Source organism: Phacochoerus africanus, chromosome 4 (assembly GCF_016906955.1).
Source record: "Phacochoerus africanus isolate WHEZ1 chromosome 4, ROS_Pafr_v1, whole genome shotgun sequence".
Taxonomy (NCBI): Eukaryota; Metazoa; Chordata; class Mammalia; order Artiodactyla; family Suidae; genus Phacochoerus; species Phacochoerus africanus.
Window position 1 is genome coordinate 67,731,541 of NC_062547.1, and position 13,556 is coordinate 67,745,096.

General features: G+C 43.6%; 1 protein-coding gene across 1 annotated transcript; it reads left to right on the forward strand.

Annotated features, from left to right (window-relative positions):
- Window positions 1–1,450: 1,450 nt before the first annotated feature.
- On the forward strand, window positions 1,451–2,389 carry LOC125124268 (olfactory receptor 7A10-like). Its single transcript, XM_047774414.1, has one exon. It carries the CDS (start codon window positions 1,451–1,453, stop codon window positions 2,387–2,389), a length of 939 nt encoding a protein of 312 aa, XP_047630370.1.
- The last annotated feature ends 11,167 nt before the right edge of the window (window positions 2,390–13,556 follow it).

The window sequence follows — 13,556 nt, forward strand, 5'->3', positions numbered from 1 at the left end:
TATGACACTTCTGCAAAAGACGCAATAAAGATTCATTCAAGATTTTCTTATAAATGTCTTTCACCGTACTTTGATGACAAATGACAAATCACAGCAAAATAATTCTTTTGATATAGACAGGTCCTCATATAGTGGTTTGAGCCAACTGTAACATACAGAATACTTTAAAGAATGGATTAATGAAAAAAAAAAAAAAAAACCCCAGGAGTTCCCGTCGTGGCGCAGTGGTTAACGAATCCGACTAGGAACAATGAGGTTGTGGGTTCGATCCCTGGCCTTGCTCAGTGGGTTAAGGATCTGGTGTTGCCGTGTGCTGTGGTGTCAGTCGCAGACGCGGCCCGGATCCTGCATTGCTGTGGCTGTGGCATAGGCCGGTGGCTACAGCTCCGATTTGACTCCTAGCCTGGGAACCTCCATATGCTGTGAGAGTGGCCCAAGAAAATGGCAAACAAACAAAAAAAACACCCAACCCCCCCCCCAAAAAAAACCCCAAAATCAAAAAAGAATGGATTAATGATGTTGTTTCTCACATTGAGGCAGTAGAAATGTGAGTTTGTAATTTCCAGCAATACTTGAGATTTATAATTCTGAGCAGACTCAGTACTGACTTAACTATAGAGCTTAAATTCTCTGAGACAATGAAGTCATCCAACTAGGTCTGATGTTGTATGAACAAAAGATGAGAATATAATCATAGATTTTTAAATGGCACGCAGGCACGTAGTTCCTAAAATAATAAAATAGCACTTGTTTTCTTTTTTTTTTCTTTTCTTTTTATGGCCACACCTGTGGCAAATGGAAGTTCCCAGGCTAGGGGTTGAATAGGAGCCAAAGCTGCAGGTCTATACCACAGCCACAGCAACACCAGATCTGAGCCACATCTGCAACCTACACCGCAGCCCGCTCACGGCAACACTGGATCCTTAACCCACTGATGGAGGCCAGGGATAAAACCTGCATCCTCACAGACTATGTCAGGTTCTTAATCCTCTGAGCCACAATGGAAACTCCTGTTTTCATTTTTTAATTTTTGTATTAGCAAAGAATGCATGGTGCTTAAAAGGTATTCAAAAATTACTTAGTGAGGAGTTTCTGTCATGGCTCAGCAGTAGCAAACCCAACTAGTATTCATGAGAACGTGGATTCAATCCCTGGCCTTACTCAGCAAGTTAAGGATCCAGCATTGCTGTAGCTGTGGTGTAGGTTCCAATTCAACCCTTAGCCTGGAAACTTCCATATGCCACGGGCGTGTCCCTAAAACAACAACAACAACAACAACAACAAATTACTTAGTGAAGGAAGAATTGAATAGAGGAACCAAAAGGAAGAACTGTTTTAAGTATTATTGGAACTTAAGGCATAGATGAAAGGCTTCTCTCAAACAAGTGATGTCTGTGTGTCTGTTTCATGGTAATTCGTGTCTCTGTTTTCCAGTAGACACATCAATGACATGGAATCAGAAAACCATACAAGTGTCTCAGAATTCCTCCTCCTGGGCCTCTCAGAGGATCCTGAACTGCAGCCCCTCCTCTTTGGGCTGTTCCTATCCATGTACTTGGTGACGGTGCTTGGTAACCTGCTTATCATCTTTGCTGTTGTCTCCGACTCCCACCTCCACACCCCCATGTACTTCTTCCTCTCCAACCTGTCATTCACCGACATCTCTTTCACCTCCACTATAGTCCCTCAGATGCTGGTGAATATCCAGACAGGGAACAAAGCCATCACCTATGCAGGCTGCCTCACTCAAGTGTCCTTTTTCATGGTGTTCATATGCATGGACAATTTACTCCTGACCATCATGGCTTACGACCGCTATGTGGCCATCTGCCACCCTCTGTGTTACACAGTCATCATGAACCCGTGCCTCTGTGGTCTGCTGGTTCTCCTCTCCTTGTTCATTAGCGTTATGAATGCCCTGCTCCAGAGTCTGATGGTGTTGCGTCTGTCCTTCTGCACAGACTTGAAGATCCCCCATTTCTTCTGCGAGCTCGCTCAGCTCCTCAAACTCGCCTGTTCCGATACGCTTATCAATGACATCCTGGTGTATCTGGTGACGAGCCTGTTAGGTATTGGTCCCCTCTCAGGGATAGTTTTTTCTTACACTCGGATTGTGTCCTCCATCCTGAGAAGCCCAGCAGTTGGTGCAAAGTACAAAGCTTTTTCCACCTGTGGGTCTCACCTGTCTGTTGTGTTCTTATTCTATGGGACTTGCGTTGGCGTCTACCTTAGTTCCGCAGCCGCTCTCTCCTCCAGGAGGAGGGCAGTGGCCTCAGTGATGTACACCGTGGTCACTCCCATGATGAACCCCTTCATCTACAGCCTGAGGAACAGAGACATAAAGGGAGCCTTGAGGAAACTCCTCTCTGGAACATCTTCCTTTTCATGATTCTGTCATCTTGGATCATGGGCTGCTAGACGAGTCAAAGGGAATGAAATACTGGCTATGCCAGAATTCCTGACTCTTCTCTAATTCAATTATCCTAGCAAAGTGACTAATCATAGATTAGTCTCTTTTTTTTTTTTTTTTTTTCTTTTTTGGCGGTACCCACAGCAGAAGGAAGTTCCTGGGCCAGGGATCAAACCCGTGCAGTGACGATGCTGGATCCTCAACCCCCCAAACCACCCGGGAACTCCTAGCAATGGGTTTTTGAGTCAAATATCTTTATATTAAATCCTTCTACCCCGTGTTTTACTACTTGTCATTTATCAACTAATTTAACTGAGTTCAGTTCAACATATTATGCAAAATATTACATACTTCATAGAGATATTGGGAATATATCTTGAATTTGGGAATATATGAGGTAATTTCATATATGTGTGAAGAAATCTGTCTATATTCAGCTCTAGTAAAATTAAATAATAATTGTCAGGTATTAAAATCAATTGTATCACAGTAAAACTGGGGAAAAAAATAATCTCAATCCCTGGCCTTGGGGACTTTTGCATGCCACAGATAAGGCCAAAAAAATAAAAGAGTAAATAAAAAATAGTAATCACTGGGTTTTTTAGTTCATGTGTCTGTAGGCTTGTAGTGAACACTCATTTGCTTTCACATCAGTACACTAATGAGCCAATTCTCATTTCATCCTCTCCTTTTTTTTTTTTTTTTTGTCTTTTTAGGGTGGCACCTGCAGAATATGGAGGTTAGGGGTAAAATTGGAGCTACAGCAGCCAGCCTGCACCACAGCCACAGCCACATCAGATCCAAGCTTTTATTTAATCAACGAGTTATATAGAAGTGCATGTCTTTGTGGCCAAAAGTATGGAGGACCTCTTTTCATTCTTTTTGTTGCTGGTTTCTAGTATTACTACCTTGTGGCCGGAGAACATACTCGGCCTAACTTTAGTTCTTTGAAATTTATTGAGAGTTGCCTTGAGCAGCATTCGTGGTCAAACTTAGTAGATGATCTGTTTGTGCTGAAAGATCCTATGGACTCTACAATAATTGAGTGCATTTTCTATAGATGCCCAATAGGTCAAGTTGGTTAATCATATTGAAATTCTTATTTTTACTGATTATATTTTTGTTTCCTTGTTGTACCTATCGATCATGGAGTAATACATGCTCAAACCACACAGTGTGGGAATTCCCATGCGGTGCAGCGGGTTAAGGATCCAGTGATGTCACTGCAGTGGCCTGAGTCTCTGCTGTGGGGTGGGTTTGATCCTTATCTTGGGAACTTCCATGTGCCACAGGCTCAGGGGAAAAAAAAAATCACCCAATGTGATACTGAATTTGACTATTTCTTTTGTTTGTTTGTTTGTTTGTTTTTGTTTTTAGGGCTGCACCTGTGGCATATGAAGGTGCCCAGGCTAGGGGTTGAATTGGAGCTGTAGCTGCAGGCCTAGGCCAAACTAGGTCACAGTTTGTGGCAACACCAGATCCTTAACCCACTGAACAAGGCCATGGATCAAACCTGCATCCTCACGGAGACTATGTCGGGTTCTTAACCTACTGAACCACAGTGGGAACTCCTTGAATTTGACTATTTCATTTTGTTAATCAATAGACTGTTGAGTACAAATTCAACCTTGTTATGTCTTCCTGTCACATCCAATCTTTTATATTTATGAAATCACCTTGTTTTCTCTAGCTGTGTTTTGCCCATTAAATTTACTTTAACAGTAATGCACTCTAGTTACACAAGTCTTTTTCTGGTGTCTCCTAGGTGAGAGGAAACCTGGCAGCAGTACCTACCGGTTTGCTTTCAGTTCTCCTCTGTTCCTCAGAGATACTCCTTTGGGGTGCCAGCCCAAAGAGGGGAGACCCTCACTTCACTCCTGAGCCTGCAGACCCCTAAAGCTCACATTGGTCCCTACCTGCCTCTTGTAGACCACTTCAAGGGTAACCCCACCTCTGGTGTCTGGCTCCCGCCTCTGGAACACTGTCCTAGTCTCCATGCAGTGATTCCTTTTCTTTTTTTTTTTTTTTGTCTTTTTACCATTTTCTAGGGCTGCACTCATGGCACATGGAGATTCCCAGGCTAGGGGTCTAATTGGAGCTGTAGCCACTGGCCTACGCCAGAGCCACAGCAACGTGGGATCCCAACCGCGTCTGCAACCTACACCACAGCTCACAACACCAGATCCTGAACCCACTGATCGAGGCCAGGGATCGAACCCTCAACCTCATGGTTCCTTGTTGGGTTCATTAACTACTGAGTATGACAGGAACTCCCAGGAATCCTATAGTGTTGGAGGAGCAGGGCATGATCTGCTCATGGACATTTTCCTGAATGATGTGTGGTAAGGTAACTCGGAGTTAGTGTCATCAACCTTCTGGTTCCAGGAGTTCCCGTCGTGGCTTAGTGGTTAACAAATCCAACTAGGAACCATGAGGTTGCAGGTTTGATCCCTGGCCATGCTCAGTGGGTTAAGGATCCGGCGTTGCCGTGAGCTGTGGTGTAGGTGGCAGACGTGGCCCGCATTGCTGTGGCTCTGGCCGTAGGCCGGCAGCTACAGCTCTGATTAGACCCCTAGCCTGGGAACCTCCATATGCCTTGGGTGCAGCCCTAGAAAGACAAAAACAAACAAACAAACAAAAAACCCCCAAAAAACCCTTCTGGTTCCAAATGGTCTGGGGTCTACGTGCTTGTGGGCAGCAAACAGTTGACGTCTTCCACCAGTGGGGGCTTCAGCACCTGCAAAACAGCTCCAAGGTCATGGCCCAGAATATTATCTATAGCCTTTGAAGAACTAACTAAAGGTCCTTGACTTTGTTGGATGGCTAAACTATCATTGTTCTGTCTTTCTTTACTATTTTCCTTTTTCTTTGTATTTATTTTCTCACTTCGCTGATTTAATTGATTCTTTGAAGTTTTTCTGTTGATAAAAAGGCAGGTAGAGAATAGGAGTAGGGGTCCACTCTGGGGAGGCCTCACAGGGTCCTGACTGGTTACACAATGAACTGATTAGCAAAATGCTTATCACCATAGCATTAGCTACCACCTCCATCACATTACATAATTATAATTTCTTTTTGGTAGTGAGAACATTTATGATTTATTCCCTTAGCAAATTTCAAAAATATAGTATTATTAATTATAGTCACCATGCTGTGAATTAGATCCCCAGAATTCATTCATCTTATGACTGGACATTTGCTTCCTTCAACTAACATCTCCCCTTTCCTACCTCCTCCCCCCGGAGCCCCTGGTAACCACTATTTTCTTCTCTGTTTTAATGGGATTTTTTTTTTTTTTTTTTTTAATGGCACATGGAAGTTTCTGGGCTGGGAATTGATTCCGAATTGTGGCAACGCCAGGTCCTTTAACCTACTGCACCTGGCCTGGGATCAAACCCGTGCTTCTGAGATTACCTGTGTCACTGCAGTTGGATTCTTAACCCACATCTCATGGCAATGCCGGATTCTTAACCCACTGAGTGAGGCCAGGGATCAAACCTGCTTGCTTATGGATGCTGGTTCATTACTACTGAGCCACGACAGGAATTCCTGGGTTGGGATTTTTTAAGATTCCACTGCAGTGATTTCTTACTAGTACTTAGATCTTCAGTGTTTTTAGATACTTTAGAAAAAGATGTACACTATGTACAGATTTTCATTTGCCTCCAGCTGGAGAGTTGGTCCAAATTTCCCAACTTAGAATTACCAGCAGCAGAAGTCCTGTATACAGATCATTCAATCAATACCATCCTAGGTTTGAAAGTAAATTTCTGTGCCAGCTGAATCAGCTTTAGGGAGGAAAGAGTCTTTTAAATCAGAAATACCTATTTTCTAAGGTAAGTTCTGTGTACTTCCTGAGAAGGGAGGTGAGGGAATGCTGGTATGAGGGGGCTGGTTTTTGATCTCTAGGATATCATAAAAAATAGTTGGTCTTTGTTCTTGGATTCTAGCACAGACTCCTAAAACCCTTGGAATCTCCTGAGTGATAAGAGTGTCTTTGGTATGTAATGAGATAACTCTTGGTTAAGCGACTCTCAGAGAGCTTCTGGGCTGTTTGCCAGGAAGACTTGAGCTTTTTTTTTTTTTTTTAGAGCCTCACCTGAGGGCATATGGAACTTCCCAGGCTAGGGGTCAAATCGTCTGCTTCAGCAATGCGGGATTAGAGATATGTCTGCAACCTACACTGCAGCTCACAGCAATGCTGGATCCTTAACCCACTAAGCAGGGCCAGGGATCGAAGCTGCATCCTCATGGCTAGTAGTCCGATTTGTTACCACTGATCCACAGCAGGAACTCCAAAAGACTGAGCTTTGATTAGAGGGTTGGAATTTTCAGCCTCAACCACCCACCTTCCCAGTGGTGTTGGAGGTTGAACCAATCACCAATGACCAATGATTTAATCCACTTCCTCTATGTAATGAAGCCAACATAAAACCCTAAAAGGATGGGGTTCAGAGAGCTCCCAGACTGGTAAACAGGAATGCATCTCTGCTGGGAGGGTGGAGCACCCCAAACTCCACTGAGACAGAAGCTCTGGTGCTCAAGGCCCTTGTGGACCCTGCCCATGGGTATCAATTCATCTGGTTGTTCATTCATATCGTTTAATATCCTCTGTAATGAAACAGTAGTCTAGAAAGTAACTTATTTTCCTGAGTTCTGTGAGCTACTCTAGTAAACTGCTCAAACTAAGGAGCGGGTCAAGGGAACCTCTGATTTTTTTTTTTTCCTTTTTATGGCCACACCCACGGCATATGGAAGTTCCCAATCTAGGGGTCAAATTGGAGCTGCTGCTGCCCATCACAGCCACAGCTACGCCATAGCCAAGCCCCATCTGTGACCCTTGTGGAAGCTTGCAGCAATTCCAGATTCTTAACCCACTGAGTGAGGCCAGGGGTGGAACTCTCATTCTCATGGAAACTATGTTGTGCTCTTAACCGCCTGAGCCACAAAGGGAACTCCAGGTTTTCAGACTTTTCCCCCAACCTCTAAAGCCCTGGTTCTCAAAGGGAGGTATTGAATGATTTTACCATTTACACACACACACCCCCACCCACCCCCGAGACCACCACCACCCCTGCTTCCAACCTCTTCACTGTTCATCTTTGCAGCCTGATAAGTCTTGTTTTGGAAGGCTATCCTATGTTTTTTGAGATATTTAGCTGCATTCCCAGATTCTACCCCTAGATGCCAGTAACATCTCACCCAAACCCAGGAGTGACACCAAATATCTCCAAGCAACTGCCAAGTTATTGAGAACCACTGCTAGGGGGAAAAACTGGTTGTGCTTTTTTTTGTTTTTGTTTCTGGCCTCGGCCTCTGCATGTGGAATTTCCTGGGCTAGGAGTCGAACTTGTGCCAGAACAGTGACTTGAGCCACTTCAGTGACAAGGCTAGATCCTTAACCTGCTGTACCACCAGGGAAAAACTGGTTTAATTGAAGACCAGTAAGGCATCTTAGAATAAACCAGGCATTTGTGTGCATGGTTCATATATTGATATATACTTGTGACAATATTGAGTAACAGTATTGAATTTACTTGTGTTACTGGAAAACCTGGATAGTTATTCCCCCACCCCCACCACTTTGGCTCCTTGAAAAACTAAATATAGAACTACCATATGATCCAACAATCCCACTCCTGGGTATATATCCAGAGAAAACCATAATTCGAAAAGATACATGAACCCCAATGTTCACTGCAGTGCTATTCACAATAGCCAAGACATGGAAGCAACCTAAATGTCCATCGACAGAGGAGTGGATGAAGAAGATGTGGTACCTATATACAATGGAATACAACTCAGCCATAAAAAGAATGAAATAATGCCATTTGCAGCAACATGGACGGACCCCAGTGATTATTATATTAATCAAAGTAAGGCAGACAAAGACAAATATCATATGATATCATGTGGAATCTAAAAAAAAGATACAAATAAACTTATATTCAAAACATAAATGGACCCCAGACATAGAAAACAAACTATGGTTACCAAAGGGGAAGTGTGTATGTGGGGGTACATTAGGAGTTTGGGGTTAATATATACATACTACATATAAAATAGATAGCCAACAAGGACTTGTTGCTAAGTATGGGGAACCATACTCAATATTTTGTAATAACCTATAAGGGAGAAGAATTTGAAGAAAAAGATATATATGTACGTATAACTGAATCACTTTAATGTACACCTGAAACAAACACAACATTGTAAACCAACTATGCTTCAATTAAAAAAATTGTTTTTTAATAAAATCGATGTGCTATCCTCATGTCTACCTATGTGGAACAGGCAGGATCTGAATTTTTACATGAATGACGCTCATGAAATTTACCAATGTGTGGACCCTGGAGATGGAGTGATAGTCTTCATGAAAAATGAAAGAATTTCTACAGACACAGACTGAGGTAATGAGGAAGTCACAGCACCAGAGTGCAGTGCAGTTCAGAACCTTTTATATACAGCTTATAGGCATTTATAAATTAAATAAATGCTCCATGTGAGTCAGGAGGTAGATGGGCTCCAGGATAGACATTTGCAACTAGCCTCTTATTTACACTTCTTGAGGCAGGAGATAGGTGGGCTCCGGGATAAACATTTACAACCAGCCACTTATTTATACTTCAAGATGGAAATAACAACAGGCACAAGGCAAGTAACTGGTACTTGTCTTCTGTGAACATGTTAAACAGTTGTAAGGACAGGATCGGAGTTCCTGTCGTGGCTCAGTGGAAACATATCTGACTAGTATCCGAGAGGTTGCAGGTTTGATCCCTGGCCTTGCTCAGTGGGTTAAGGATCTGTTGCCATGAGCTATGTGGTGTAGGTTGCAGATGCTGCTCAGATCTGGTGTTGCTGTGACTGTGGTGTAGGCAGCAGCTACAGCTCCGATTCAACCCCTAGCCCCAGGTGTGGCCCTAAAAACACACACACACACAAAAGTAATGACAGGATCAAAAGAGTTGCTGAGCCCTGCTTGGACAGAAGAACAAAAAGGCCATGTACTCCCCATCCTCAGGATCAGGGAGACCCCAACTGCATATGTGCAGGAAGACCCCTCTGGGTCAGAAAGGGAGGTAGTGCCAGGCCATAATAAGTCTGGATCACCTTCCCACCATGCTTTGCTTTGGAATCCATCCTGGCCAAAATATGCACACACAGATCAGGGGAGGGTCCTGGGTCTGGTCAGGCTAAAAGATAAAACAAGGTAATTGCCTAAAGGAAGACAAAGAGGAAGACCTGGAAGAACCACCCCGTATATGTGGTTTAAGCCCTCATTCCGGGGGACACCTGCACGCTCACTCCTTTGGGTATGTGTTACTGCTTTACTTCTGCCTTAGATAAACAGACTAATTCTCTGTGTGCTCTCCCATATTTTGTACTGTGTTTCTAACAATAAAATTTATACCTATTTTTACAGTCTTTATCTCCATGAAACATTCTTGCTTTCAACAGGGGGCAAGAATCAGGGCAATTCTGCTTTCAGCCTCTAGCTTGTCTAGTGGCTAGGATTACCTGGTTTTCATCCAGGCTGCCCAGATTCAATTCCTGAGCAGAGAATTAAGATCTCACTTTTAGCCATCACTCACCCATTACTCTATGAAAGAAAAGGGAAAAAGTGGGAGGGAAGTAAGTGGAGGGGGGGAATGCGGGGCAAGGGAGCGAAGGAAAGAAATGCAGGAAGCAAAAGGAAGCACGAAGTCCGTTAGGTCCGTCATTGAATATTTAATTTATTTATTTATTTCGTTTTTTTATTTCTTTCTTTCTTTTCTTCTTTTTCTTTCTTCGTTTCTTTAGTTCTATTTTTCGTTCTTTCTTCTTTCTTTCTTTCTTTCTTCTTTTTTTCGTCTTTCTTTCCTTTTCTTTCTTTCTTCCTTCCTTCCTTCCTTCCTTTCTCCCTTCCTTCCTTTCCTTCCCTCCCTCTTTCTTTCTTTCTTCCTTCCTTCCTTCCTCCCTCCCCCTTCCTTCCTTCCTTTCTTTCTTCCTTCCTTCCTTCCTTCCTTCCTTCCTTTCTTTCTTCTTCTTGTCTGTCTGTCTTTCTGTCTTTTCTGTCTTTCTTTTTTTCTTTCCTTCTGCCTTGCTCATGGCATGCAGAAGTTCCTGGGCCAGGGATGGAACCTGAGCCACAGTAGTGACAATGCTGAACCCTTAACAACTAGAATTTTTTTTCTTTTTGATTCTGAATGTTTGTTTGTTTGTTTATGGTTCTGCTGTAGCAGCAGCATGAGGAGGTTCCTGGACTAGGGGTTGAACCAGTGCCATAGTAGCAACCCCAGCCACTGCAGTAACAATCATTAACCCACTGGTCCACAAGGGAACTCCTGGATATATATGCATGTATAGCCACACCCATGGCATATAGAAGTTCCAGGGCTGGATTCTTAACCCACTGAGTGAGGCCAGGGATGGAACCAACATCCTCATGGATACTATGTTGGGTTTTTAACCCACTGAGCCACAACAGGAAATACCCCCCCCAACTTTTTTTTTTTTTTGTCTTTTTGCTATTTCTTGGGCCGCTCCTGTGGCATATGGAGGTTCCCAGGCTAGGGGTTGAATCGGAGCTGTAGCTGCCAGCCTACGCCAGAGCCACAGCAATGCGGGACCCGAGCCGCGTCTGCAACCTACACCACAGCTCACTGCAAGACCAGATCCTTAGCCCACTGAGCAAGGCAGGGACGAACCCGAAACCTCATGGTTTCTAGTCGGATTCGTCAACCACTGCGCCGAGACGGGAACTCCCCAACTTTTTTTTTATTAAGAATGTTGCTCACTATCCGGTGCCACAGGGATTAAGTCATCAGCCACTGCAGTTGCTGATGGCCAGTAGTACATTCTGAAAAGAATACTGGAGGAAAACCAGGATGAGGCACTCCATGCTTTGGAAAAAGAGGCCTTTCAGATAGTTAGAATATTTCAAGAAGAAATTTAATGGACCCAGATTCTTGTATCTTTTCATACATAGAAAAGCACTAAAATTATTATTATTATTGTCTTTTTAGAGCCACACCCATGGCATAAGGAGGTTCCCAGGCTAGGGGTCCAGTCAGAGCTGTAGCTGTTGGCCTATGCCAGAGCTCACCGCAACGCCGGATTATTAACCCACCGAGTGAGGCTAGGGATAGAACCCTCAACCTCATGGTTCCTAGTTGGATTCGTTTCCGCTGCACCACGATGGGAAAAGCACTAAAATTATTAACTGAGACATCTGTTTCTTGTGACTAGCAGTAATCTTTTATCAAGATGAGTGATTGACTGCAATTATTTGATAAGGATAGGTTACACAGGTAGTTGTAGAAGTCCCAGTAGGGAACCATAGATAGAAAGGGAAACCTAGGGAAATTTGGGAGACCACTGTAAGTTAACAGTCACTCAAGAAAGCCATCAGAACCTTGTGGAATGAAGCAGGTTTGCTTAACTATAAAACCATAGATAAAAGCACAAGATATGCCTCAGGTCATTAAGTGAAAGGTAAAATGAGTCCTGCATTCATGTTCTGCAAAATAATGATCTTTAGGACTAAGGACCAGAATTTAAGGGAAAGAGGACATTCGAAAGTAGGAGACCCTTGGAGTTCCCAGAGCGGCTCATTGGTAATGAACCCGACTAGTACCCATGAGGATGTGAGTTTGATCCCTGTCCTCACCCAGTGGGTTAATGGTCTAGCATTGCCATGAGCTGTGGTGGAGGTCACAGACATGGTTTAGATCCTGCATTGCTGTGGCTATGATGCAGGCCGGCAGTTGCAGCTCCAGTTCAACCCCCAGCCTGGGATCATCCATATGCCATGGGCGCGGCCCTAAAAAGCAAAACAAAAACAAAAACAAAATCAACCCCCCCCCCCAAAAAAAAACCGCATGGGCTCCAGTCCCAATCTTGGTTTAGGTTGGGTTTGAGTCAGAGGTGTTTCTGCTTCATATTCTCTTTGGAGCAACCCCCTCAGAGCTGCTAAAAGGCTGTTTTTGGCAAATATGTGTCCTTGTGCTAGATGTACAGTGAGGCCAAACAAACCAAAAGTCTGAGTTTGGAGTCAAGAAATGTATATTGCAGGACCAAAAAGGAGAATGGGTGGCTCATGCTCAAACCTCCCCCCCAACCCCAAACTGCTTATGGTTTTTAGGGAGAAATTTTTATAGGCAAAATCTGGGGTGAGGGCTGCAGGGTATGTGACTTTTACCCTGCTTTGTGGTGAGATTACAGGGCAATGTCCTAGGCATCTTGTGCTCAGTCCAAAGTTTCCATTCTCCAAATGGGTGAGGGCCTTAGTTTCTGCAAAAGAACTCAGATATATTATTATGTATATTCCTCAAGGAGGAACCAGTATCTTGCTTTAATCACTGCACTATAGTTTCTTGATTATTCTTGCTTTTTTCCTGCATTCATTATTTCCCTGATTAGTACCTATTTGAATCTACCCTTTGGAACTCAGGGCGGGTAATAGGAGGCTGAATCTTTTATCCTGCAAATAAGAAAATGAGGGACCTGGAAAGGCTTTTTGCCCAGGAGGGTCCCACCGGGTCCTGCTCAATTTACAATCCAACAGGTCCAACAGTGAACTTTCTGGACTCAGAAACAAGAAAAAAATATTTCTGGCAAAACAATCAGATTCTTGGCTAATGACCAAGGTAGAACTGAGTATTTCCTATTGAATCAAAGAAGAGTCCAGGATGTTGCCAAGGTTTACAATGGAAATGTGGAAAGATGGGGTTGCTGTTATTTGAAGTTGAGAAGGTGGAGCCAGGAGTTTAATTTGTGGCTTTTTTTTTTTTTTGGTCTTTTTAGGGCGGAACCCACAAGATATGGAGTTTCCCAGGCTAGGGGTCCAATCAGAGCTGTAGCCACCGGCCTATACCACAGCCACAGCAACTCGGGATCTGAACCTTGTGTATGACCTACACCACAGGTCATGGCAATGCTCCTTTCTTAATCTACTGAGCAAGGCCAGGGATGGAAACTGCATACTCATGGATGCTACTTGGGTTTGTTAACCGCTGAGCCATAACAGGAACTTCTAATTTGTGGCATTTTAATGTATCTATAAAATATCCAAGTGGAGAGAATATCTCATTCCAAATGGAATTTAGAGTAGAGGTGTGGAGCTGTGGATGGAAACTTCCATCTTGACTATTAAATAGCACTTAAA

Bases quoted from the DNA above. Each gene is read 5' to 3' on its own strand.
- LOC125124268 (XM_047774414.1), top strand. From the start codon at position 1,451: ATGGAATCAGAAAACCATACAAGTGTCTCAGAATTCCTCCTCCTGGGC.